Here is a 24,036-nt window from a genome sequence, read left to right as displayed (position 1 = left end):
TTCGACTCGAACACGTCCCATAATTGAACTCACCTTTTCTTCACCACTGTCCCAAGTACCCACACCTGATTTCCCCCAATTTTCACTTTCACTTTACACCTCTCTCTCTCTCTCTCTCTCTCTCTCTCTCTCTCTGATTCTCAGATCCACAGAAATCAAATGCTTATACAAATCCCAATCTCAAAACCCTAGAAAAACCAATTCCCGGAAACCAAAAAAAAGAAAAGAATGGAGCAATTGAAAACCATCGGTCGAGAATTGGCAATGGGATCCCAAGGCGGGTTCGGCCAATCGAAGGAGTTCTTGGAGCTCGTGAAATCGATCGGCGAGGCTCGATCGAAAGCCGAGGAGGATCGAATTGTGCTCCACGAGATCGAAACCCTGAAGCGTCGGATTTCGGAGCCGGACATTCCGAAGAGGAAGATGAAGGAGTTCATAATCCGACTCGTCTACATCGAAATGCTCGGCCACGACGCGTCGTTTGGGTACATCCACGCCGTGAAGATGACCCACGACGATACCTTGCTTCTCAAGCGCACCGGTTACTTGGCCGTCACGCTTTTCTTGAACGACGATCACGATCTCATCATCTTGATCGTCAATACCATCCAAAAGGACTTGAAATCGGACAATTATCTCATCGTTTGCGCCGCCCTCAACGCCGTGTGTAGGCTCATAAACGACGAGACTATCCCTGCCGTTTTGCCTCAGGTGAATTTTAGAAACTCAGCTCTTTAAAGTGCGATTTTTTGAATTTCCTTTCTGAGTTTGTAATGTAATGTAATGTAATCCATAGATTCAAGGTTAAACAGGTGAGAGATGTTTTGAAGTTTTTTGGGTTTTTGTTTGTATTGTTCAGGAAATTTAGAAATTAATTTCCTTTCACGATTTTGGGTTTTGTTTGTATTCTTCAGAAATTTAGAAACTCAGCTCTTCATAGTGCGATTTCTTTAATTTCCTTTCTGGGTTTTGTCTGTATTGTTCAGAAAATTTAGAAACTCGGCCCTTTAAAGTGTGATTTTTAATTTTTTTTTTAAAATTTCTGGGTTTGAACTGCAATCCATAGATTCAAGGTAAACACGTGAAAAGTTTTTTTAACGATTTTGGTGTTGTTTTGCATTTAGTTAAATAGAACTCTTAGCCTAACATTGTTTAGGATTTTCTTTTAATAAACATTTTAATGAGATTGGAATTTTTGTATGACCAAAAAGTCTTTTATCTATTTTAATTAGATGTTTTTAATGAGATTAAAGCTCTAATTATAAGTTAGAGATTCTAATGAGATTAAGAATCTTAGTAAGTTAAGGGTAGAAGTGGCTAATTCTCATATAATACTAAGTTTTTTCATAAGATGGCTAATTCTCATAGAAGGTCTAACCACCTAAGTTTCTTAGAAGTGGATGGGGTGATCTATGAGGATGGAGCAGAAGTTGCTGCTCAGGTAGTTCAATTCTATAAAACCCTTTATCAAGAGTCTGAGGAATGGAGACCTTTTGTGGAAGGTCTGGAGTTTGACCAAATAGGGGAGTCGGAGAGAGTTTGGTTGGAGAGGAGGTTTGAGAAAGATGAGATTCTTTCAGTGATTAGAGATATGGAAGGGGATAAAGCCCCAGGTCCAGATGGTTTTTCTATGGCTTTTTTCCATCATTGCTGGAGGGTAGTAGAAAGAGATGTTTTGGCAGTCTTTGAAGAGTTCTATCAGCATTGTAAGTTCGAGAAATCTCTTAATGCTACTTTTATAGCTTTGATTCCTAAGAAAAATGGTGCCTCCAACATTCGTGATTTTAGACCTATTAGTTTGGTGGGGAGTTTATATAAAATTTTGGCCAAGGTCTTGGCTAATAGATTGAAAATGGTGTTAGATCAATTGATATCTGAATCTCAAAATAGTTTTGTGGGAGGTAGGCAAATCCTCGATTCAGTTCTTATTGCCAATGAGTGTGTTGATAGCAGATTGAAGAGTAAGATTCCGGGGGTGATCTGTAAGTTAGATATTGAGAAAGCTTATGATAATGTGAATTGGGAGGCGCTTCTGAAGTTGTTGAAGAAAATGGGCTTTGGGGAGAAATGGTGTAGCTGGATTCGTACTTGTATCTCGACAGTGCAGTTCTCTGTTTTGGTTAATGGGTCTCCAGCTGATTTCTTTGGCAGTTCTAGAGGATTGAGACAAGGTGATCCACTGTCTCCCTTGTTATTTTTAGTTGTGATGGAGGTGTTTAGTAGGATGGTGAAGAGAATGGAGGGGGCAGGTTTACTTAGTGGTTTTAAGGCAGATGGTAGGAGGGGTAGAGGGGAATGCGTTTCCCACTTGCTGTTTGCGGATGATACTATTTTGTTTTGCGATGCAGAGGTGGAGCAAATCCTTCATGTTCGGCTGCTGCTTCTTGGTTTTCAGGCTGTGACTGGTTTGAAGGTTAACGTAGCTAAAAGTGAGATTGTTCCTATAGGGGAGGTAAATAATATGCAGGCTTTGGCAGAGTTTTTGGGTTGCAGGATTGGGGCCTTGCCAATGACGTATCTTGGTATGCCGTTGGGAGCGTCCCATAAATCCCCTTCTATTTGGAACCCTATTTTGGAGAAAATTAAACGGAAGCTGGCAGGGTGGAAGAAGTTGTATTTATCTAAAGGTGGTAGGTTGACACTGCTTAAAAGTACGCTTTCTAGTCTTCCCACCTATTTCTTATCTTTGTTCACCATTCCTACACATGTGGCCAACAAAATTGAGAAGCTTCAAAGGGACTTCCTGTGGGGTGATTCTAAGATTCATTTATTGAGTTGGGATAAGGTTTGTTTGCCTATTGCTAATGGTGGTTTGGGTATTAGGAAACTGACCACTTTCAATAAAGCCTTACTAGGAAAGTGGCTTTGGCGTTTTGGGATTGAGGAGAATAGGCTTTGGAGGAGGGTGGTAGCTTTGAAATTTGGGGAAGAATGGGCGGGGTGGACCTCTAAGTTGGGAAGGGGTGTTCATGGGTGTGGTTTGTGGAGAAGTATCCGGATGGGTTGGGAAGTTTTTAACAAATATGTCCAGTATAAGGTGGGGGTGGGGGATAGAGTGAAATTTTGGTCAGATAGGTGGTGCGGAGATCTCCCTCTCCTTTCGGCTTTTCCAACCTTGTACAATTTTGCTGCAAACAAAGAGGCTTCCGTAGAATCATCTCTGATATGTCAAGGAGCAGGGGATAGGAGAACTTGGGATGTTCGTTTCATTCGGGATCCTAATGATTGGGAGGTAGATGTGGTGGATGATTTCTTTCAATTCTTGGCTTCCTATGTTCCTTCCGTGACTGATGGTGATCGTTTGAGATGGATCTTGACAAAAAATGGAGATTTCACTATCCGCTCATATTATCATAAGTTTCATGGCTCTTCTTCCATTGCTTTTCCTTGGAAAGGTATTTGGAAGGTAAAGGCTCCTCGGCGTGTCTCTTTCTTTGTTTGGACAGCCGCTTGGAATAGGATCCTCACAGGAGATATCTTAAGTCTCAGGGGCTTTGATTTTGTTGACTGGTGCATTATGTGTCGTTGTTGCGGTGAGACAGTGGATCATTTGTTGTTACATTGTGGAAAGGCTTATCGGCTATGGTGTTTTGTCTTTAGGACTTTTGGGATTTCTTGGGTTCCCTCGCGTACGGTGCAAGATTGTCTTTTTAGTTGGTGGAATTGGTTGGGAAAGCATTCATCTAACATTTGGAATCTAGTTCCGCTTTGTTTGATGTGGTGCATTTGGAGGGAACGCAATCGGCGGACGTTTGAGGATCTGGATAGATCTGAAGACCAGCTGCTTGCTCTCTTCGCTGGTTCCCTTTTTGATTGGGCTAGGGCTTGGGGACTCACTTCTAGTGACTCTATTCCTTTTTTCCTTAGCTCTCTTTTTCTCTGTAATTAATGTTTTTTGTTTTTCTTTTTGTTTCTTTTCATTTTTGTACTTTGTTTTGCTGGTGTTTTTTTGGCATCTAGCAGTTTTTTGAATATATTTTTCTTACCTATCAAAAAAAAAAAAAAAAAAAAGTTAAGGGTAGAGTTCTTTATGATTAAATATTTTGATCCATTAGAGTAAATAATCCTAAATAGTTTAGGACTTCCATTTAGTTAGAAAATTTAGAAACTTAGCTATTTAAAGTGTGATTTTTTAAATTTACCTTTATGGGTTTGTAATGTAATCCACAGATTCAAGATTAAACACGTGAGGTGTTTTAACGATTTTGGGTTTAGTTCGTATTGTTCAGAAAGTTTAGAAACCCCAGGTCTTGAAAGTGGGATTTATTTATTTTTTTATAAATTGCTTTCTTGCCTCAGGTAGTCGACTTGTTAGGTCACCAGAAAGAAGCCGTCCGAAAAAAGGCGATAATGGCGCTCCATCGGTTCTACCACAAGTCTCCTTCTTCGGTGTCTCATCTCTTCTCTAATTTTCGTAAACGGCTCTGCGATAATGATCCTGGCGTCATGGGTGCCACTCTGTGCCCGCTTTTCGATCTTATAACGGTTGATGTTAATTCTTATAAGGATTTGGTGGTTAGTTTTGTGAGCATTCTTAAACAAGTAGCTGAACGAAGATTACCGAAAGGTTATGACTATCATCAGATGCCTGCGCCGTTTATTCAGATCAGGTTGCTGAAGATTTTAGCATTGCTGGGAAGTGGTGATAAGCTAGCAAGTGAAAAGATGTATACTGTTGTTGGGGACATATTTAAGAAGTGTGATTCGACGAGTAATATAGGAAATGCAGTACTTTACGAGTGCATTTGTTGTGTTTCATCTATATATCCAAATCCTAAATTGTTAGAAGCTGCTGCTGACGTAATTTCAAGGTTTTTGAAGGTATGCCCATTTGCCGCGATACCCAGATTGAGGTTATTCACATTGTACTAGTTTTTGGTCGCTCTAATGACTATTTTTTGTGAGCAGAGTGACAGTCACAATCTTAAATATATGGGAATTGATGCCCTTGGTCGACTCATAAAGATAAGTCCTGAGATTGCTGAACAACACCAACTTGCTGTGATTGATTGCTTAGAGGTGAGAAATATTTTCTATTATATTCACTATTATTCAAATTGCTTGAAATCTATTCATGTGGTTATTATTGTGGTTTTGATGTGGAGTTTTGCTCATTGCAAATTATATATGTGGGGTAAAATTGTTCTTGATTTTTGCCCCCACAGTACATCCCCAATGTACTTGGGTTGGCTTCTTTTTTAATAAAATTTTTCGTTATCTATCAAAAAAAAAAAAAAAAAAAAAGTGGGGTAAAACCTAGGCACGGTTCCTTATGTGCTGTACACAATTGCATTGAATTTAGTTGTACTTGAGAAAGATAACACTATTTGTGCTGCATTGGTCAATACAACTATGTGTTTGAATTTATTTGGGGAACCGAAGGTAGTGCACTAAAGGAATTGTACCAATTTATACATAAATCGCTTTTCAATCATGCTTGTCCTTTCCTTGTGTTAATAGTGGGCTTGATGTGCATGATGCAGGACCCGGATGATACTCTAAAGAGAAAAACCTTTGAGCTACTGTATAAAATGACTAAGTCCTCCAATGTTGAAGTGATTGTCGACCGCATGATTGACTACATGATAAGCATTAATGATAACCATTACAAAACCTATATAGCATCTCGATGTGTTGAGCTTGCAGAGCAATTTGCACCCAGTAATCATTGGTTTATCCAGGTAATTATTAAATGCCTTTGCATTCTGCATTTCTGCATTCTAGAGTGTTTTTGAGTATAATATAATTTTTATGATGTGTACTCCACAGACAATGAATAAAGTCTTTGAGCATGCGGGAGATCTTGTGAATATTAAGGTGGCACATAACTTGATGCGGTTGATTGCAGAGGGATTTGGTGAGGATGATGATGCTGCAGATAGTCAACTCAGATCATCTGCTGTATGTTACTTTGTTGTGCACCTTATTTATGAAATATGTGTGTCAAATTTTTACGTCATTTCATTGTCTGAATTTTATATTATATAAGATTTTGAAGTTATATAGTATTTTGAAGATAAGATAATCATGTAGATGAGCTACTTATGATAGATAAGTCTACTTATCAAAAAGGATAGGAAAAATCTAGATAACTTATCAATAGTAAACAAAAAGTCTAGCTGAGTTAATTTTAATACTGTTTTCTTAGTTGTGTTTTCTCTTATAATTTTTGAAAAACAGATTCAAGTAGGGATGCTGCTATGTATTGTTTTGCTATGTCACTTTTTTTTTTGATAGGTAATAAAACTTTTATTGAAAAAAATTGAATATCATGTTCATGATGGTGAACACTTTGAACAATGAAACAAATACAAGAAGATCAAGAGCTACATGAAATAGAAACTAAAAAATCAGATACAGCAATACAGTTTGTCCACCCCTAAACACGAGCCCAAAGGAACAGAGTATGAAAAATTAAACATTTTAGATGTTCCAAAGTTCTTGCCTTATCTTCAAAAATGCGGGCATTAAGTTCCTGCCAGACTAACCACATTAAACAAGCCGGGACCATATTCCAAATGTTTGAACAATGCTTTCCAAACCAGTGTCTCCAAATAAAGAAAAAAGAGTTCACTGACCTTGGCATTATCCATTGAATCCCAACCACTGCAAAAACTTCACACCATAAGGCATAAGAGAACTTACAGTGAAGAAGAAGGTGGTCCACAGATTCCCTATCGCAGCAACATAGACAACATCTATTAACCAAAAACTAACCTTTCTTAATAAAGTTGTCAATGGTGAGTATCCCATCATTAGCTGCTGTCCATAAGAAGAAAGACACCCGTTTAGGCACCTTAGTACGCCATATGCACTCCCAAGGAAAGGCATCAGTGGTAGGACTAGATAATAGCTTATAAAAAGAGCGTACATCAAAAACACCAGATGTAGTCAATCTCCAAACCAGCTGATCCTCCCCCTCACCCCTCGGCATAGAGGAATAAATAAGCTCAAAAAATGAGTAGACAGTGGTTGTTTGCCAATCCTGAGGACCATGACGAAACAATACATTTCAGCTTCTACCTCCTTTTGAATTTGATACAACCAAGTCAGATACCCAAGCTTCTTTAGAGACCGAGCAAGCATACATAGAAGGGAAAAGTTCCTTCAACGAAGTAGGCCCACACCATGGGTCATGCCAAAAACTAACACGGCTACCCTCCCCCACGTTATACAGAATCTGGCTAAAGAACTTCTTTGTTCCTTCTTTGATACTCCTCCACATCCCACACCGGTGAGCACCTCTTACCCCTTTAGTGCACCAGCCTTCTCTTGCCTCCCCATATTTGTCTGCTATAGACGCCATAGTCTATGATTTTCTTTCCCAAAACGCCACAACCACTTCCCAAGCAAAGCCTTGTTAAACTGCCCAACCCTTCGGATTCCCAAACCACCACATTCGACTAGCAAGCATACCTTATCCCAAGCAACTAAAGGATACCTAAAAACCTCCTCTGAGGCCCCCCAAAGGAAATTCCTCTGAATCCTTTCAATTCTTGCTGCCACAGCCTGAGGGATAGTAAACAACGATAAAAAGTAGGTGGGAAGACTCGATGGGGTACTCTTTAACAAAGTAAGCCTACCTCCTTTCGACAAGTAAAGTCTTTTCCATCAAGAATTTGTCTTTTCCATCAAGTAAACTCGTATACGCTTTTGGCATGATAGGTGGATTGGTGATAATACTCTAAAAAATCTCTATCCTGATCTCTATATGTGTTCAGCGGTCAAGGATGCTTGTATCTCTAGGGTTTTGTGGATGCCAGATGGGGGTACTGTTAGAGTATGGGATTTAAGGTTCTATAGAGCTTTTGAAGATTGGGAGTTAGCTGCATCTTATTCCCTACTCCAGCTTATCCAAACTCGCATTCCTCGGGGTGATAGGAGTGATACTCTTTGTTGGCGGTTGAAGGGTGATTATAATTTTGACACCCGGTCTTATTACCATGCGATTCGAGGTGCTTCGAATTCTTTGTTTCCTTGGAAGGGTGTTTGGAAACCAAAGATTCCTAGGCGAGTGGCGTTCTTTTTGTGGACAGCTGCTCATGGTCGGATCCTCACTTTGGACAATCTAATGCTTAGGGGTCACCCGTTGGCTACTTGGTGTTGTATGCGTTGTTGTGATGGGGAGTTGGTAGACCATCTTCTTCTTCATTGCCCTCTTACTCATTCCCTTTGGACTTTTATGCTTCAGGCCTTTGGTATTCATTGGGTTATGCCAGGATCAGTGGCGGGTTTGTTATCTTGTTGGCATCAGTGGCTCGGGAAACATAATTCTGACATTTGGAATTTGGTTCTAGGGTGCTTAATGTGGATTGTGTGGTTGGAACGTAATCGTCGTTCCTTTGAGGATAACGAGAAGACATTGGACGAGTTAAAAGTTTTATGCCAACGTAGTCTTTGGGAGTGGTCTGGTGTTGGGGTTTTACTGGTTGTTCTTCTCTCTCTGAGTTTATGTCTTCCCTTAGCTTAGTTTCCTGATTTCTTGTTTTGCTGTGTTGTTTGTTTTTTTTTCTTCTTGTTCATCATCATGAACAACTTGTACTTTCTTTTCTTTTTTCTCTTTATTAATAAATTTCTGATTACCTATCAAAAAAAAAGAATTTTGAGAGTTAGATATCAGTTTATCCAAAACCCCTCGAAGTCAATGAGCCAATACCTTAGCCAAAAGTTTATAAAGGCTGCCCACGAGACTAATAGGACGAAAGTCTTTGATATTTACTGCATTAGTCTTCTTGGGTTTCAAATAAAGAAACGTGGCATTAAGAGAATTCTCAAAAACACACTGGCTGTGAAAATCTTTGAAGAAAGCCAAAAACATCCCCTTCTAAAACACTCTAGCATTTCTGATAGAAAGCCATAGTAAACCCATCTAGCCCAGGGGCCTTATCGCCTTCCGCTTCCTTAAGAGCCTCAATAATCTCCTCCTTCTCAAACTCTCTCTCCAACATAGCCCTCTCAGTTTCGTCTAGACAAGCGAACTCTAACCCATCAATAGTAGGTCTCCAAGCTTCTGGTTCCTGATATAATCTCTTATAAAAATTCACCACCTGATCCGTAACAACTGACTCCTCCTCAAAGAGAACACCATCCACCTCCACTCCCCTAATCTGATTGGTTCGCCTATGGGAGTTGGCAATTCTATGAAAGAACCGTGTGTTGTTATCACCTTCTTTGATAAAAAGAGTCTTGGACTTCTGCCTCCAAGAAATCTCTTCCAAAGAAGCTAGATAATCTACTTGCTTATATAGGAAAAAAAAACAGTCATACTATTTTTTTTTTTGTAAGTAATAATTTTTATTGATATAAAAAAGTGACACCCTAGTACATAGGAAGTGTACAAGGGTTTACAAATCAATTACAAAGATTACATAAATTGAGTAAATGAAGAAAAGAAGAAAGTGATTGGTTTTGCAAAGTGGACAACCAATCCAATAAGGTTCTAAAGAAAAATAACTTGAGGTCTGGCATGGATCTCTCATTATCTTCAAAACAATTACTATTTCTTTCCCTCCAGAGATACCACATCAAACAATGTGGAACAATAATCCATATATGTCCATTTCGATGCTGACCAAACTGACCTTGCCAGCAAGCTAGAAGCCCAACTACTAACTTTGTCATAACCCAACTTACTCCAAATAAATCCCAAACCATAGACCATAAATCCATAGCAGCCAGACAATTAAGGAAAAGATGGTCAACCGATTCACCATTATACTTGCACATATAACACTAATCCCATATCCAAACCATCCTTTTTCTCAAATTGTCTATTGTCAGACATGAGAATGGCATAAGCCCTAGTGCACATGAAGCATACAATTAAATTCTAAAATTTCAATGATTAACCACCTCTAAAAGATTAGAAAAAGAAAAAGAGCCTAACACAACATCCATTCAAACAAGGATCTGAGGAGCATCAACTTATAGATGAGAAATTCATAACCTTGCCCTTGAACTTATTTGTGAGTCACGCTCTAAGTAACTAGATGGAACTTCTACAATATATAAGCCAATAAGTTTGTACCGTGCTATGTTCTCTTGATGTGACCTAAGTTTGGGGCCAACAGGGCATTTCGTCAAACATGTTGAGAGAAATCTGATAATAAAATATTCTCTTTTTTGTTATATTGAAAAGAACTGATGAGCGAAAAAAGAAGGGAAGGAGACTTATCTAGAAGGAAGGGATTGGAAGAAAAATTCCTTAGTAGAGAGAAGATAGATAAGGAAGAGGTGAGAGATACCTATAAAAAAAAGAGAGGTGAGAGACAATCCAGGAGGAGTAGAGATTGAGAGGGATTTTAAGGAGATTTTAGGAGAAGAACATAATAGAATGAGAAGTTAAGAAGGTAATGAAGAAGCTAGGAAAGCACATGATCTTCCAAATGGCTATTTTTATCCATTCATGGTCTAATAACAAACTGATGTAACCTGAATCATGGTGTATGACAGAGAGAATGATATAACCACCCTTGGACAGCCTAAATTTTGTGTTATGGCAGAAAGCTTGCATAAGCATGTAATTTTTTCCATCTTGTTGTATATAATTCACCCAATTGTTCTTTACTGTACAGATATGGCTTTGCACTAAGATAGTGTACATCCTTTTTGTAAGAACTATTATCTGTTTTTAAGATAAGTGTAGTAAATTCTTATATATTATTTTCCTTTTTGACTGAACTGAACAGTCCGAGAACAGAGTTAATAGATAAGATGTAAGGCAAGACCCTTTGCATTTGTTTCTGTGTGTGATCATAAAAGATCAGGAGCTTATGGAATGGAGATTGTATCTACAAATATGCATATGTGAATAGCTTCAGCTCTGCAATGAAGACTATTTTTTAATTTATCCATTTTATTGATGGCAATTGTTCTTTGGGGATGCAGGTGGAGTCATATTTGCGCATTATTGGAGAGCCAAAGCTTCCGTCTGTATTTCTTCAAGTACACACTATCTTACTTTGGTTTCATTTTTATTTATTTACCTGCATGTAGATGTTGCTGTAAGAATATTTAAAAAAAAAAAAAAAATTATTATTATCATAATACTTGGTTCTGATTACAGGTCATTTGTTGGGTTTTGGGGGAGTATGGAACAGCTGATGGGAAGTATTCTGCTTCTTATATTACCGGTAAATTATGTGATGTGGCAGAGGCATATTCAAATGATGAAACTGTAAAGGTATCCCTCGCTACATTCTGTATGGTGAAATTTAAGTTGCCCTTGGCTGGCATGTTTTAACTTTATTGAATACTTCTCATTGTAATGAAGGTTGTGTTTGGTTTACTGCCAATGTTACCATCAATTCTAGTTTACCATATTATTGCCTTGCAGTGACTCAATCACCCTATTATTGACACCAACCTTCAAACACCTCCATCATCCCAAGGTTAAATCATGATAATTGGATTGTGTTATTTTCCTTGCCAGTGCTAATATTGACATCTTTGTCCAACTCTACATTTAAAAAAAAAAAAAAAAAAAAAATTTATGGCAGGGACATTGTGTAGTTGACTTTTCAAAGTTACAAGTTTGATTCCGTCTTTGGTTAAAAACTCTTAGGAACATGCCTGTATAGCTGTATGCTTCATTAATCACCTATATGTGCATGTATCTTGGAAGAAATGGATGCAATAGGAGAGTAATTGATTTGAGTGGACATTCATGTTTTTCCTAGTTTAAAACAATTTGAGAAGGATGGGAAGATGTTAATCTATCTGAATGTGGGTGTTTTAAGGGATGATTTCAAGCAACCGAGTACTCTACAATTGAATTTCTTAGAAAAAGCTCAGGTTACAGCTTATTTGTGAGATCAATGTTTGCAATCGGAACATTAATTACAAATACATAATAAAATAAAGCATGATTTGAATATAGAGCTGAATTTGAGGATATGATTGCTAAAACTACTCATTAGTATACTGTAGTATGTGCTAAGTACGAAATTGCTATATTTTCCATTAGGTATTTTGTTCTTATTCTTTGGATTTGATTGTGATTTTAAATAGTGAAGAAACGCATTTAAGCTCAATATTAGCACATTAATGCTGGGTATAAATTTTATGACTCAGTTTGAGAAGGAAATTGATTTATCTGCAAAAACTTTACTTTTTTTCATCAAAAAACTTCTGCCCCAATTTCTTTTACATTTTGTCATTAATTGGACAATTTTTTCTTTTCTTTTGAAGGCATATGCAGTTACAGCACTCATGAAAATATATGCATTTGAAATAGCAGCTGGAAGAAAAGTGGATATGTTACCTGAGGTATGTGAAACACTAAGCTCAAAGACCAAATATCCTTTCCATTGTAATTGATTTCTTTATTTTGAGTGCCATCTGGGAGAAGAGTGGATATGTTACCTGAGATAGATAACAACATTTTTTATGACTCAAAGCAAATATGCTGCTAAGATAAAACCATGACCCACTGGCTGTTCCATGGATTTGGCACTTTCCCCCATGGTACTTGTGTCAACATGATGTGACATGAGTGTGTGGATATGAATCTCATGTTGTTTTGGCGGAAGATAGTGCATCATTTTCATCCTGTATGTGTTTTTTTTTTTTTTTTTTTTTTTGAAGATTCGAGATTTATCACAACCAAATGAACTTCCACAGCCCTGTCTTGCAAATGATTGTGCATGGGGAATGTAGAACAAACAAAAATTGATTTTAGTAAATGACTTATCTGTCCTTTGGCTAAAGATTATTGTGGGTATTATATAATCATATTTCAACACGTAACAAATATATATTTGCTTATAGGTTTTTCTTTGTCTGGTAGTTTTAGTCTTGTTTCTTTCTAAATCTGATGTGGCTTAAGTAATAAGAAGACCATCTGAGCCATAATTTAGATGCTAGAAAAATAAGATTGATTTTGAATATCCGTAACAAAAACAAATATGAGATTTTAGTGACCTGCCATGCTAAGCTAAGGTATATATAATTTTTTTTTTTTAAATCCCATAAATTAGAAATTGTTGTTTTTATAGAATTCTTCAACAATTGTTCATGTAATATTTTTGGAATTCTCTTATAATTGTGCCACACGTGCTTGGTAGAGGTTCCTTCAATATCTGTTTGAAATTGAATGCTCCCAAAATACCCCCTTTAAGTGCTTGCTTCATAACGAAACTGAAATTTCTATTAAGATATGATGTTACATTATGATTTTCTTGATTCTTGTAACTTGATTGTTGACCCCTGTATACTCCGTGTACTAGGGTGGCCCTTTTTGATATCAATAAAACTTATTACTAATAAAAAAAAATGATGTTACATTATGATCTTTCTCTCTTACAGTTATCTAACACTTATTTTTTTATACTTCATAAAAGAAAAACTTATTATTTTATTCTCTCTATCCAAGATTGGTTGTTATTAGGACAACAACAACTAAGCCTTAATTTCAAAACTTTAGAGGCAATTGTGGATCTTCAAGAAACAAGACCTAGCCTTGAACGTTTCCATTTCTCTTGTTTTCTATCCTCAATTAGATTACTCAATTTGGTCGGTCTACTTTATTGTATGGCTTCCATTAAAAAGTTTATCAGAATAACTCTTCAATCTCTCTATAATCTCCTCTTCCTTTTCAAACACTTTTTGATATTCAGCTTTAATGTTGACACAATTTAAGTATTGTTTTCATTGTACTTGTCTTAGCAAGTTTATAAATATCCAACTAGCTACATAATTCATCTTAGGCCTTAAATCTAGCCTCTCGGACTGTCTTTTTTGCTTCCTTGTTTATCTCTCTAATTTTCATAAGCGGCATTGTCTCTACATCTAGGTAGGCTTCTATACCATTCTCTCTATAGTCTAACTGCTGCTTGGACGTTCTCATTCTGCCACCAAGTCTCCTTGGTAGATCTCTCTCTCTCTCTCTCTCTCTCTCTCTCTTTTAACCATAATACTTCATAATTTACAACTCAACTTGGTATCAGTGTGTATTGATCCAACCTTAGAATATAGTAGAATAATTTGGAGGTTGTCATCAGATGATTGGGCTGTTGACATCAGCACCGTGCAATGACGTCATTGGTGATTTCAGCACTGACATGGTCACCAGATTCTGGTGACTACATGATTTGAGTTGCTGGCCTCCTCTGGTAATTATGGTGATTTTCCCATTATTTTTTGAAGCCATCTGATGTGATTTATTTTTGTTTTTTGTTTTTTCCATTTTTTTTATAAAATTTGCTACTATTTTTTCGATTTGCGATTGTTAGTGGGAAACTCCCTAACTAATCCTTGCTCACCTTTAACTGCGTTTGGGGTCCACTGGGATGCCCTAACTTCTATTAGTAACTTCTTAAATAGATTTTAGTTTTCATAGAAAATTCCACTAAATGCTAGGGCATTCTTGCATCTGTTTGTGATTGTATTCATTCATATATGTTTTTTTTTTTTTTATAAAATAATCTGGCATTGCTAATTTGCTATTATATTATGATACTCTGCAAACGAACTTCTAGATTAGTAACTCTTTCTCTTGATGTAGTGTCAATCTTTGGTTGAAGAATTATCAGCTTCCCACTCTACGGATTTGCAGCAACGTGCATATGAATTGCAAGCAGTCGTTAGCTTGGATGCTCATGCTGTTGAGAGTATTATGCCATTAGACGCAAGTTGTGAGGACATAGAGGTAATTACAGAACCTACTAGCATTATTTTGAATCTCATGCAAGTGCCTCCCCTTTTAAATGCTTATTGGTAATCTTGGAAGATATTTTAATCCTACCTATCTCCTATTTATGTGCTGATCTAATTATCTAAACTTATTTCTTGTTTCTTGTTTCTCTGTTTATTAGTTTGCCCCTTCTAACTTATCAAAAAAAAAAAGTTTGCTCTTCTAGAGGCCTCATGCTTATATTTTGAGTTCTTGCTTAAGTTCCATTGTGACATCAGGTGTTGAGTTTGTTCATCTGGTTTACGTCAATTTGTGCCATGTTTTAGGTAATGTGATCTTCTGATAAAATGTTAGTTACTAATTTCTAGGACTTATCAAGTCCTGCTTGGTTATCATCTACTTGACCTTATGTGATTTTACTTAGAGAGATTAAAGACTGAGGCAGGTGATATAAATGTGATTACTAAAGATACAGACTTCAGGTTTTGCAAGTGCTATTCTGAATTATAGTTTTAATTTCTGGGATGGCACAGTTAAATCAAAGATAAATTGTGGTTCAGGGTTTGTTAATATTGTTAATTATGAATTAAAAATTGAGTGTATGAGAGATATATATGTTCTGAGATTCCAATAGTCAGATAAATTTGGTGGTATGTTTTCTTACAGTGGAGGGTACTGAAGTGCTAAATTCTTGGTGGAAATGAGAGTATGAATTATATCTGAATCATTTAATAGTACTTTCTAGTGGCTTGGTCAAGTCAAAATTTGTTGAATTAATAATTTGTTCCATTTGTGTTAAAAGTATGTTTTAGAGGAGAGCTTATCAATTTTCATGGTTTGATGTCTGAATACTTTGCTCAACTAATAAATTAGATCTCATTTGCAGTCCTTGTGCCTCTGCATCGGTTCCTTTTATTCTTAATCCTTTGTTTTTTTTCTCTCTTGGTCTTACAAATCTTATCCTTGGCCTTACTTATCCAAAAAAAAAAAAAATCTTATCCTTGGCCTTCTATTAATTTTCAGAACCAATGAACTGTTGATCAAACATTGAGCTACAATTTCTATGAAATGGGAATTGGTTTTAGATTTTTTTGTTAGTTTGTTGAAGAAAAAAATACATCAATATTAGTTGGAGAAGGTTCTGAGATTTATTCAGTTAAACTTTACATAGTAGAATGAGTATCAATTGAACTTGCCAACTGGGCTTTTGGGGTTAGATTGCTGAAAACTCAGAATCAGTTTAAGCTTAGGGGTCATAGTTAGTCGACATTCAGTATACTCTCTGTGCAAAAGAATCCATATATTTTGCAGATTCAGTAGGTTCTGCCATTAATATTATTTATTTGGTAATTTGTACCTCTGTGTGGCATGCTTGTATTCTTAGCAGGCTTTTATTGGATTTTGGTTTTTGTTGCACTTAGTTCTTGTGTCTTGTTTCTTTTTTTATGAAATCAACTTTATCAAAGTTTTGCAAAGGTAAATCCTTTGCTTGATTGCTTGAAAATCCTCGTTTTGGATTGTAAATTAATGCATTATACTTGGTAGTAATCTAAATTTGTTTCATGTACATCCTGTTTCTGCCCCTCTAGTTTATGATTGTTAGTTGCTTGGAAGAGCATTCATACTTTGGATGTATTTATTGAGAAAATATGTAATGTGCTGATGCACAATTCAGTAGATGAGGACATATGAGGGCATGTGTGTGTGTTGTGTGGGGCCACGTGTGCATGCACCTGTGGGCGGGTGGGCAGTGTACCTGCATGGGTGTGCATCTTAGTATGTTTGAAAGGCATCTCTTCTGTCTTGGCTGACTTTAAATGCCTGCCACTTGGATTGGTCTGTTTTGATATTCTTCACGTCATTTAATTCCAGAATACTAAAATCTGTAAATTCTCCTTGCAGATTGATAAAAATCTCTCATTCCTCAACAGTTATGTCCAACAATCGCTGGAAAATGGTGCCCAGCCTTACATTCCTGAGAGTCAGCGCTCTGGTGTGTTAGATATCAGCAATTTCAGAAGCCAAGACCAGCCTGAAGCTTCAATGCATGGTCTTAGGTTTGAGGCATATGAGCTTCCAAAGGCCCCAGTGACATCAAGAATACCTCCAGCTTCAGTTGCACCCTCAACTGAACTTGTTCCAGTACCTGAGCCATCTTATTCAAGGGAGACCCACCAGGTTGCATCAGTGCCATCCATATCAGATGCAGGGTCAACAGAACTCAGGCTACGACTTGATGGTGTTCAAAGAAAGTGGGGTAAACCAACATACTCTTCTCCTACATCATCTACCTCAAATGCTTCCCAGAGTACATCAAATGGGGTCACACAAGTAGATTCTGCAGCCAATGTAAATTCAAAAGCACGTAATACTCATGATTCAAGGAAGCCACAAGCTGAAATTACTCCAGAAAAGCAGAAGCTTGCTGCTTCGTTGTTTGGTGGACCCTCAAAAACTGAGAAGAGGCCTACTTCAGCTAGCCATAAGGTAGCCAAGGCAAGTAGCCATGCTGCAGAGAAGTCTCAGGCACCAAAGGCAGCAGTCGTATCCAATCAAGCTACATTGGAGAAGATCAACCATCAACCTCCTCCAGACTTGCTTGACTTGGGTGAACCGACTGTTACAAATAGTGCTCCATCTGTGGATCCATTCAAGCAGTTAGAAGGGCTTCTTGACCCAACTCAAGTTACTTCAACAGTGAATCATGGTGCAGTTGGTGCTACTGAAGCACCTGATATTATGGCGCTATATGTAGGGACACCTGCTGGTGGACAGAGTAGCAGTGCTGAAAACTCTCTGCCAAGCAACAGCTATGATGTCAATCTCACATCTGAGTTATCTAATTTAACTAGTGGCGCTACTAATGCAGGAGCTACACTTCCGACACAATTTACTAAAGGTCCAAACCCTAAAGATGCCCTAGAAAAGGATGCACTTGTGAGGCAGATGGGTGTCACCCCTTCAAGTCAAAATCCAAACTTGTTTAGTGATTTGCTTGGCTAAATTCATCAGACAGAGAGTTTTAAATCAAAGATGCTTGAAGATTGATTGCTTTGTGATATGCATATGGTTTTCTGGAGCAGCTTGCTATTTGACAGGGCAATATTTATAAATTGTACAATTAGTGAAACAATCAGAGTAGCAAGTGACACTGTGAATGGAGTAATTCAACCTCCAGAACTGTAAAATCAGGTACAGATTTGTATTTGTTGAAGGACAATAGAACTTTTGATAGGAATAGAACCATAGCCGGTGCATTTGAGGTTTTCCCTTCGAGCGAGTCAACATGCAGCTTTTTGTGAATGCTGTCGCAGCCCATTTGGGGTTTTGGAGCACTCCATAAGCAAAAGGGTTCTGCTGAGCATGTTTGTATGCTTTTGCTCCGCATGGCATTTGAGACATCTTGTTGTAATAATAACGCTGTATAAGTGAGTTCTCTTTCCCACATTTTTTTTTTTTCATTTTTCATTAGTTTCCAATTTTACATCATCTTGGATAATGAGAGGCCACTTGTTTGAATTTGACATTCAAGATCTAATCGTGTAATTTCAAATATAATAATGAGCATGGATTGGAGGTAATCCCATTACATAAAGTGCAGTGCATACGGGCTTTTCAGGGTTTTTTTTTTTTTTTTTTTTTTTGTGGTACAGTGCGTACAAGCTTGGTAGAACCAGAGCAGAGTATCTAAAGTTTTTAAGATACAATTTAAAGTGGTACCAGTTGAGTAGCCTTGAAAGAGTTACCAATTCGTTTAATAAGTGATCTCTGTGATACATATATTTTTTGAAAATTACATCCGTTTATTCATACTTCAAATTATTTTCTGGTTTATTTAGGTAAAAGGTACATACTTTTGCACATAATTGTAAAAGACTGTTTCCTTTAGACGTGCATGCTTTATTCTTAGTTTATCTGATTCTGTTTGGCTGTTTCTCAAAATATAAAATGGGGAAAAATGGCTAGAGACCCTTTGAACTTTGAGGTAGTGGCCACTACACTCCCTAAACTTTTAATTTAGCTAATTTACTCCGTGAATTTTTCACTTTTGCCAAATTAAGATATCTGTTAGTTTGCTATTAAAAATTTAAAATTGACTCATGCCCAAATGCATGTGCAATTAAATTACCCAAAACAATCTATCGTCTTTTCTTTAAAAAAAAAAAAAAAAAAAAAAATCCAAAAACAAACACGAACAAAGAGAGGCTGCATCATCACCAGACTTTGTGGTCTTGACGCTGCTCATTTTTGCCATCGATCTCACCATCCTAGCGAAACCCGCTCGTGGTTGCTACCGATTGGGTTGGAGCAAGAGCGTCGAAAATATGTGCACAGACCAGGCTTGTAAATTTTTTTTCAAGGAAGTTTAATATATGTGCATATGCACAAATCGGGGTTGGTCATGGAAACACCATATGATTTAGAATTACTAATACGGCTAGAAGTGTGATGCCCCAAAATCATAAGCAATAAAAGCCTATTCCATCTAAATAATCCTTAAAAATATTAAATAAAAGCAACTAACAACCTAAAATCTCATCACAAATGTCAGAGCTCTAATCCACTAAAGATAAAACATCCTCAAAATAATTCTTCAATACAATGTTTAATACCATAAAAATAATAGTAAAATCCTCAGTTTCACAAAACAATTCGTAACTGTTGCCTTCCAAAAATCTCTACTCTAATGATCCCTTTAATGTATCTGTAAGGAGGAATAAAGGGGGGGGGGGGGGGGTGAGATAACTCAATAAGTGGAATTCGCTAACATTGGGGTGTGAGAACAAACTTTTCAAATAAATAATTATTACAACAAATTCATAACTTGTAATTCATCAATATTTTATCATCAAATATTTCATATAAAAAATATTTTTATATTGTGAGCCATCATAATATATATATCAATACCATCATATAAACAATTTCTTAGGCTTTTCTCGCGGTCAACATTTACGCCCCGTTGACAGGGTTGTGTTGTCCCCTTTTTGGGACTTAAACCTCATTTTCATCCCCTTTCTTAAGAATGACTCCTTTATAACCTAAAGGTGCACTCCCTTGCTAAGGAACTTCCTTTTTGGATCCTCAATAGTATACTTCCTTCCTAAGGAGCTATCAAATGTGCACTGTCCCTTTTTTTGGGACTGTCCTTTGCTAAAGACTAGCTGTAGTATGATTGTCTCTTACTAAGGACTAAATACAATACTAAGCTTTTATTCACAACTTGCCATAGGTTTTCAAAACATATTCAATATGCTCACAAAAATAATTCATTCATAATTCTAAAAAATATAAAGATATATTCACACATACAAGTTTAAATAAATTTAGGTTGTCCCACAAGTTTTTCATAAAATGAATAGTCAATGTGCACATCAAACATTTATAAAATATCAATTTATATATAGAATATTAACATATTTCTTTGATATAAAATAGTTTAATAATCAACATTGTTTTGGGAAAACCCCCCACAATTAGTAAACACCACTTACCTCTTATTTGCAAAAATATGAAACCAACCTCCCTTGAATCACAACAAATCAGTAGGATTAGAACCTAGCAACACTAAAGATAGGTCCATCAATACACAATTTCTCACTTAAAATCAGTTTTCACACTTAAACAATTTTATCTTAGACAATACTGATATATCCAAAATTCTCTATTTATTTACTTAACTATCCAATTTACTTTCAGCTTTGATCAGATTTTTGGCTCTGCCTAATCAGATTTTCCATTAATGTAATCATAGATATTCATGAAACTTCAATATGGCCGAATAATGAATATCTGATCAATTTGACTGTAACAGCCATATGTTTTATTCATATCTACTCACTCTAACATTATATCTATTCAATCTAATATTGGAAGCCACGTATAATAGCCTTAATTTATCAATCCAGTTGCCTATTATTCCCTTGATGCCGCTGGACTAGTATTTAGACAATAACAAAGGTGTGGATGCATGTTAGTTTGATGGTGAACTTAGTGAGGCTATATACGATTATATAATAACCACAGAGCACCCTTTTTCCCATTAATATAATCATAGATCAGGTACACAAATCATAGATGCTTCCTATAAGCGTGGAAACAACCCTAGGGCAGAAAAATAAATTCAACCTTGTGCACCGCTAAAAGAGAGGAAGTCTCCTATTTATATATACGTAGCTCAAGGATAAGGCTAGGGTTTTAAAATCATCAAGGCCCATATTTATACTTATGACATCTCACTTGGGCCTCATATACCATAATAATTATCTGATTTAAATATTTTAGGTCCAAATCAATTAAATCCATTTAATTATGAGACTCCTCTTTAATTTATGTATATGATACTAACTGTTATGCAATTCTCACTAACATATGATTTGTACTCATTTTTTAGAGTTAGCGTTATGATGATGTTAGTTGTATTAGTAGTTCTAAATACTTAATTTTTGTAGAAAAACGTGTAAATCTCAAATTAAAATCAGTAAAAAATTATGATACTAACTGTAGGGACACGATTTTTAACGACCCAAGGATAACATTGGATTCGTATATAATGGGCCCGAACAATATGATTTATAGAGAGTGGGTTTGAAAGGCGTGTCCTTGGTCGCCAGGCAGCGGTTTGGCCTGGTTTTTATGAGAGCTCGCACAAAGGTGGGTTTGGCCTGAATAGCTAAGCCTTACATCGATGTTGTTTGAAAGGTTTGTCTCCTCGGAATTAGTCCGAGGAGCATCACATTCTCCCCATTCTTCTTTTTTGTAGGGTCTTTCGATCCCCCCCCCCCTTTTTCTCAGCTCCCTTTCCCTTTTATACTAGTGTTTACTTCCCCCTTCTCCACCTACGTGTCAGTTTTTCCTTTTTTGGGGTAAGTACTCGTCCTATCAATCCATACGTCAGAGTGGTTGGGAGTGGTTGGGGAAAGTTGAATAGCAGGGTCTGGAGTGTGGGCTTGTCAGGTGCTGGGCTCTACATTACGATGTGGGTAGCTTTCTCCCTTGTAATGCTCTTGTACTGAGTTTGTCCTTTACTTCAGGCGTTTTGTGAGGTGTTGAGCGTGAAATCGTCCTCGGCCACATCCTTGGGCCTTTAAGGGACTTTCATCATACGTCCTTGGTAGTAGGGCTCCTCGGCCTGGGCTTTGGGCCCTTAATACAAGGTGGGCTGGGACCGCAGATTTTAGGCCCCACAATAGCCCCTCAAAATCCTACTGCCCGGCCTTGTTGTTGGGGAGGAGGGTTTTGGTGAGATAGGGCCCACATCATGGCTCACTCAAATTCAACACTTCTACTAATATTTGTGTTTTCCCACTTACATGTGAGACATGCCAAATTAAGAGGCATTCCTTTATTCACTCACGTGGAGCCCCTTTGATGCTCCAGTATTCAAGGCGCACCTTCACGAGGATCTTCAAATCCTACGGCTGCGGATGAGGTTGGAAATTGAGCCAAGTCTGCCTTGTCCGTAGCATTCCTTGGAAACTTGCATGGATTAAATGCCACCGGTTTGCTCTATGTATAAATAGGATAGGGTGTCACTCCCCTTGCATACAAACCCTTCTGCGTCCTTCAGAATCATAACCCTTCCTCCATACACACGATCTCCATTTCCAGTGCCATTCTGCCTCAGAGCAATATATTTGAGGCATGGGTGGGGATGAAGGGTCTTCACCCGCTTCAGAGGCACCGAACCCTTCCGATACTCAAAGTGATGTGGTCCGGACAAGGGAGGCACAGATTCAAAACAATCTTCCGTCTTGACAAGGGGGAAATGGTATTTCTTCCTTTTTCAGTCAAAATCCGAAGCAGGTACTGGTCGCACCAGATTCTTGGTGCGTCAGAAGCAAGGTTTTCCGCCATCAGCGCCGTCTGCTTTATCGCAGGCATGATTACGTGGAGGCTCATCAACTTCTGGCTCCCGGCACCTTTTCCTCAACTGTGTTGGCCGCAAGTTGGGTTCCCTGCACCTTTTCTTCAGCAGCGCTAGCCCGGAGTCGGGTTCTCTGCACCTTTTCTTCAACGGTGCAAGCCTCAAGTTGGGCTCTTTTGCTGCCTGAGTTATAGGCATGTAAAAGTATTGAGGAATGACTTCCTTAGACAAAATTTTGGAGCGGCAGCACGTCTCTTCTCTGCATCTCTTCTTCGGCTTTTCCTTCATTCCCTTGTATCTTTCCTTTCGCTTGTGTAGTTAGTTTCAGTATGAGCTTATTTAAGCTCTTTCATTGTACGCTGTACTGTTCCTTTATCTTAATAAGAAATGGATTTGCTTATTCTCAAATACTTTTCTTTTCTGCAACAACTACTTTGTGCATGAATATTAAATGTGCATTTTCCTTTAATGATGCTTAGAGCAGGAAAAAACCTTGAAACAAATTCCTACTAGTTTGAACTTACTGACATTATCAAGTATAATAATGGTAATTCCCAGTAGATTAAACTTTTGAAACTAACCGAGATAACGGCTGAGGGCTTCGTAATGCATGCAAGGCGATCGTCCGAGAACGATAAACTCTAAATAATTCGTCCGAGAGGGTGGCCGAGCAGTGAGGGACTTTGACTGTGTTTTTGACAACATATTGCCCTATATTGCATCAATCCCCTTGGTATTGAGGATCCGAGGATAGACTGGGGAATCCATGCAGTTTAGGGACTAGCCCAACTATCAATGGGGAACTCTTCTCTAGGGTAGATTCTAAGGGCCATATAACGTCTAGGTTGTGTCCAAACCCCATGTTGTCTCTTCTAGGTAGTTGGTTTCCCCATAGGCTTGAGTCCGAGGACCATACAAGGCCTTGGTTCTGTCCAAAACTTGTACTTTTTCTTTTAAGTAGTTGGTTTCCCCACAGGCTTGAGTCCGAGGACCATACAAGGCCTTGGTTCTGTCCAAAACTTGTACTTTTTCTTTTAAGCAGTTGGTTTCCCCACAGGCTTGAGTCTGAGGACCATACAAGGCCTTGGTTCTGTCCAAAACTTGTACTTTTTCTTTTAAGTAGTTGGTTTCCCCACAGGCTTGAGTCCGAGGACCATACAAGGCCTTGGTTCTGTCCAAAACTTGTACTTTTTCTTTTAAGTAGTTGGTTTCCCTACAGGCTTGAGTCCGAGGACCATACAAGGCCTTGGTTCTGTCCAAAACTTGTACTTTTTCTTTTAAGTAGTTGGTTTCCCTACAGGCTTGAGTCCGAGGACCATACAAGGCCTTGGTTCTGTCCAAAACTTGTACTTTTTCTTTTAAGTAGTTGGTTTCCCCATAGGCTTGAGTCCGAGGACCATACAAGACCTTGGTTCTGTCCAAAACTTGTACTTTTTCTTTTAAGTAGTTGGTTTCCCTATAGGCTTGAGTCCGAGGATCATACAAGGCCTTGGTTCTGTCCAAAACTTGTATTTTCTCGAAGGTTAGCCCCTCGATC

General features: G+C 37.7%; 1 protein-coding gene across 1 annotated transcript; it reads left to right on the top strand.

Moving 5' to 3' along the window:
- On the top strand, nt 1–18,227 carry LOC126709842 (AP-4 complex subunit epsilon). The gene is made up of 10 exons (XM_050410191.1): nt 1–711; nt 4,300–4,821; nt 4,909–5,019; nt 5,484–5,681; nt 5,770–5,901; nt 10,888–10,944; nt 11,066–11,182; nt 12,190–12,267; nt 14,504–14,647; nt 16,535–18,227. The coding sequence occupies exons 1-10, from the start codon at nt 229–231 to the stop codon at nt 17,633–17,635; spliced, it is 2,943 nt and encodes a 980-aa protein (XP_050266148.1). The 5' UTR covers nt 1–228; the 3' UTR covers nt 17,636–18,227.
- Nucleotides 18,228–24,036: the final 5,809 nt, after the last annotated feature.

Source organism: Quercus robur, chromosome 12 (genome assembly GCF_932294415.1).
Source record: "Quercus robur chromosome 12, dhQueRobu3.1, whole genome shotgun sequence".
Classification (NCBI taxonomy): Eukaryota; Viridiplantae; Streptophyta; class Magnoliopsida; order Fagales; family Fagaceae; genus Quercus; species Quercus robur.
The sequence above is the reverse complement of the archived record's forward strand: the minus strand, read 5'-3'. Positions and strand labels throughout refer to the sequence as shown.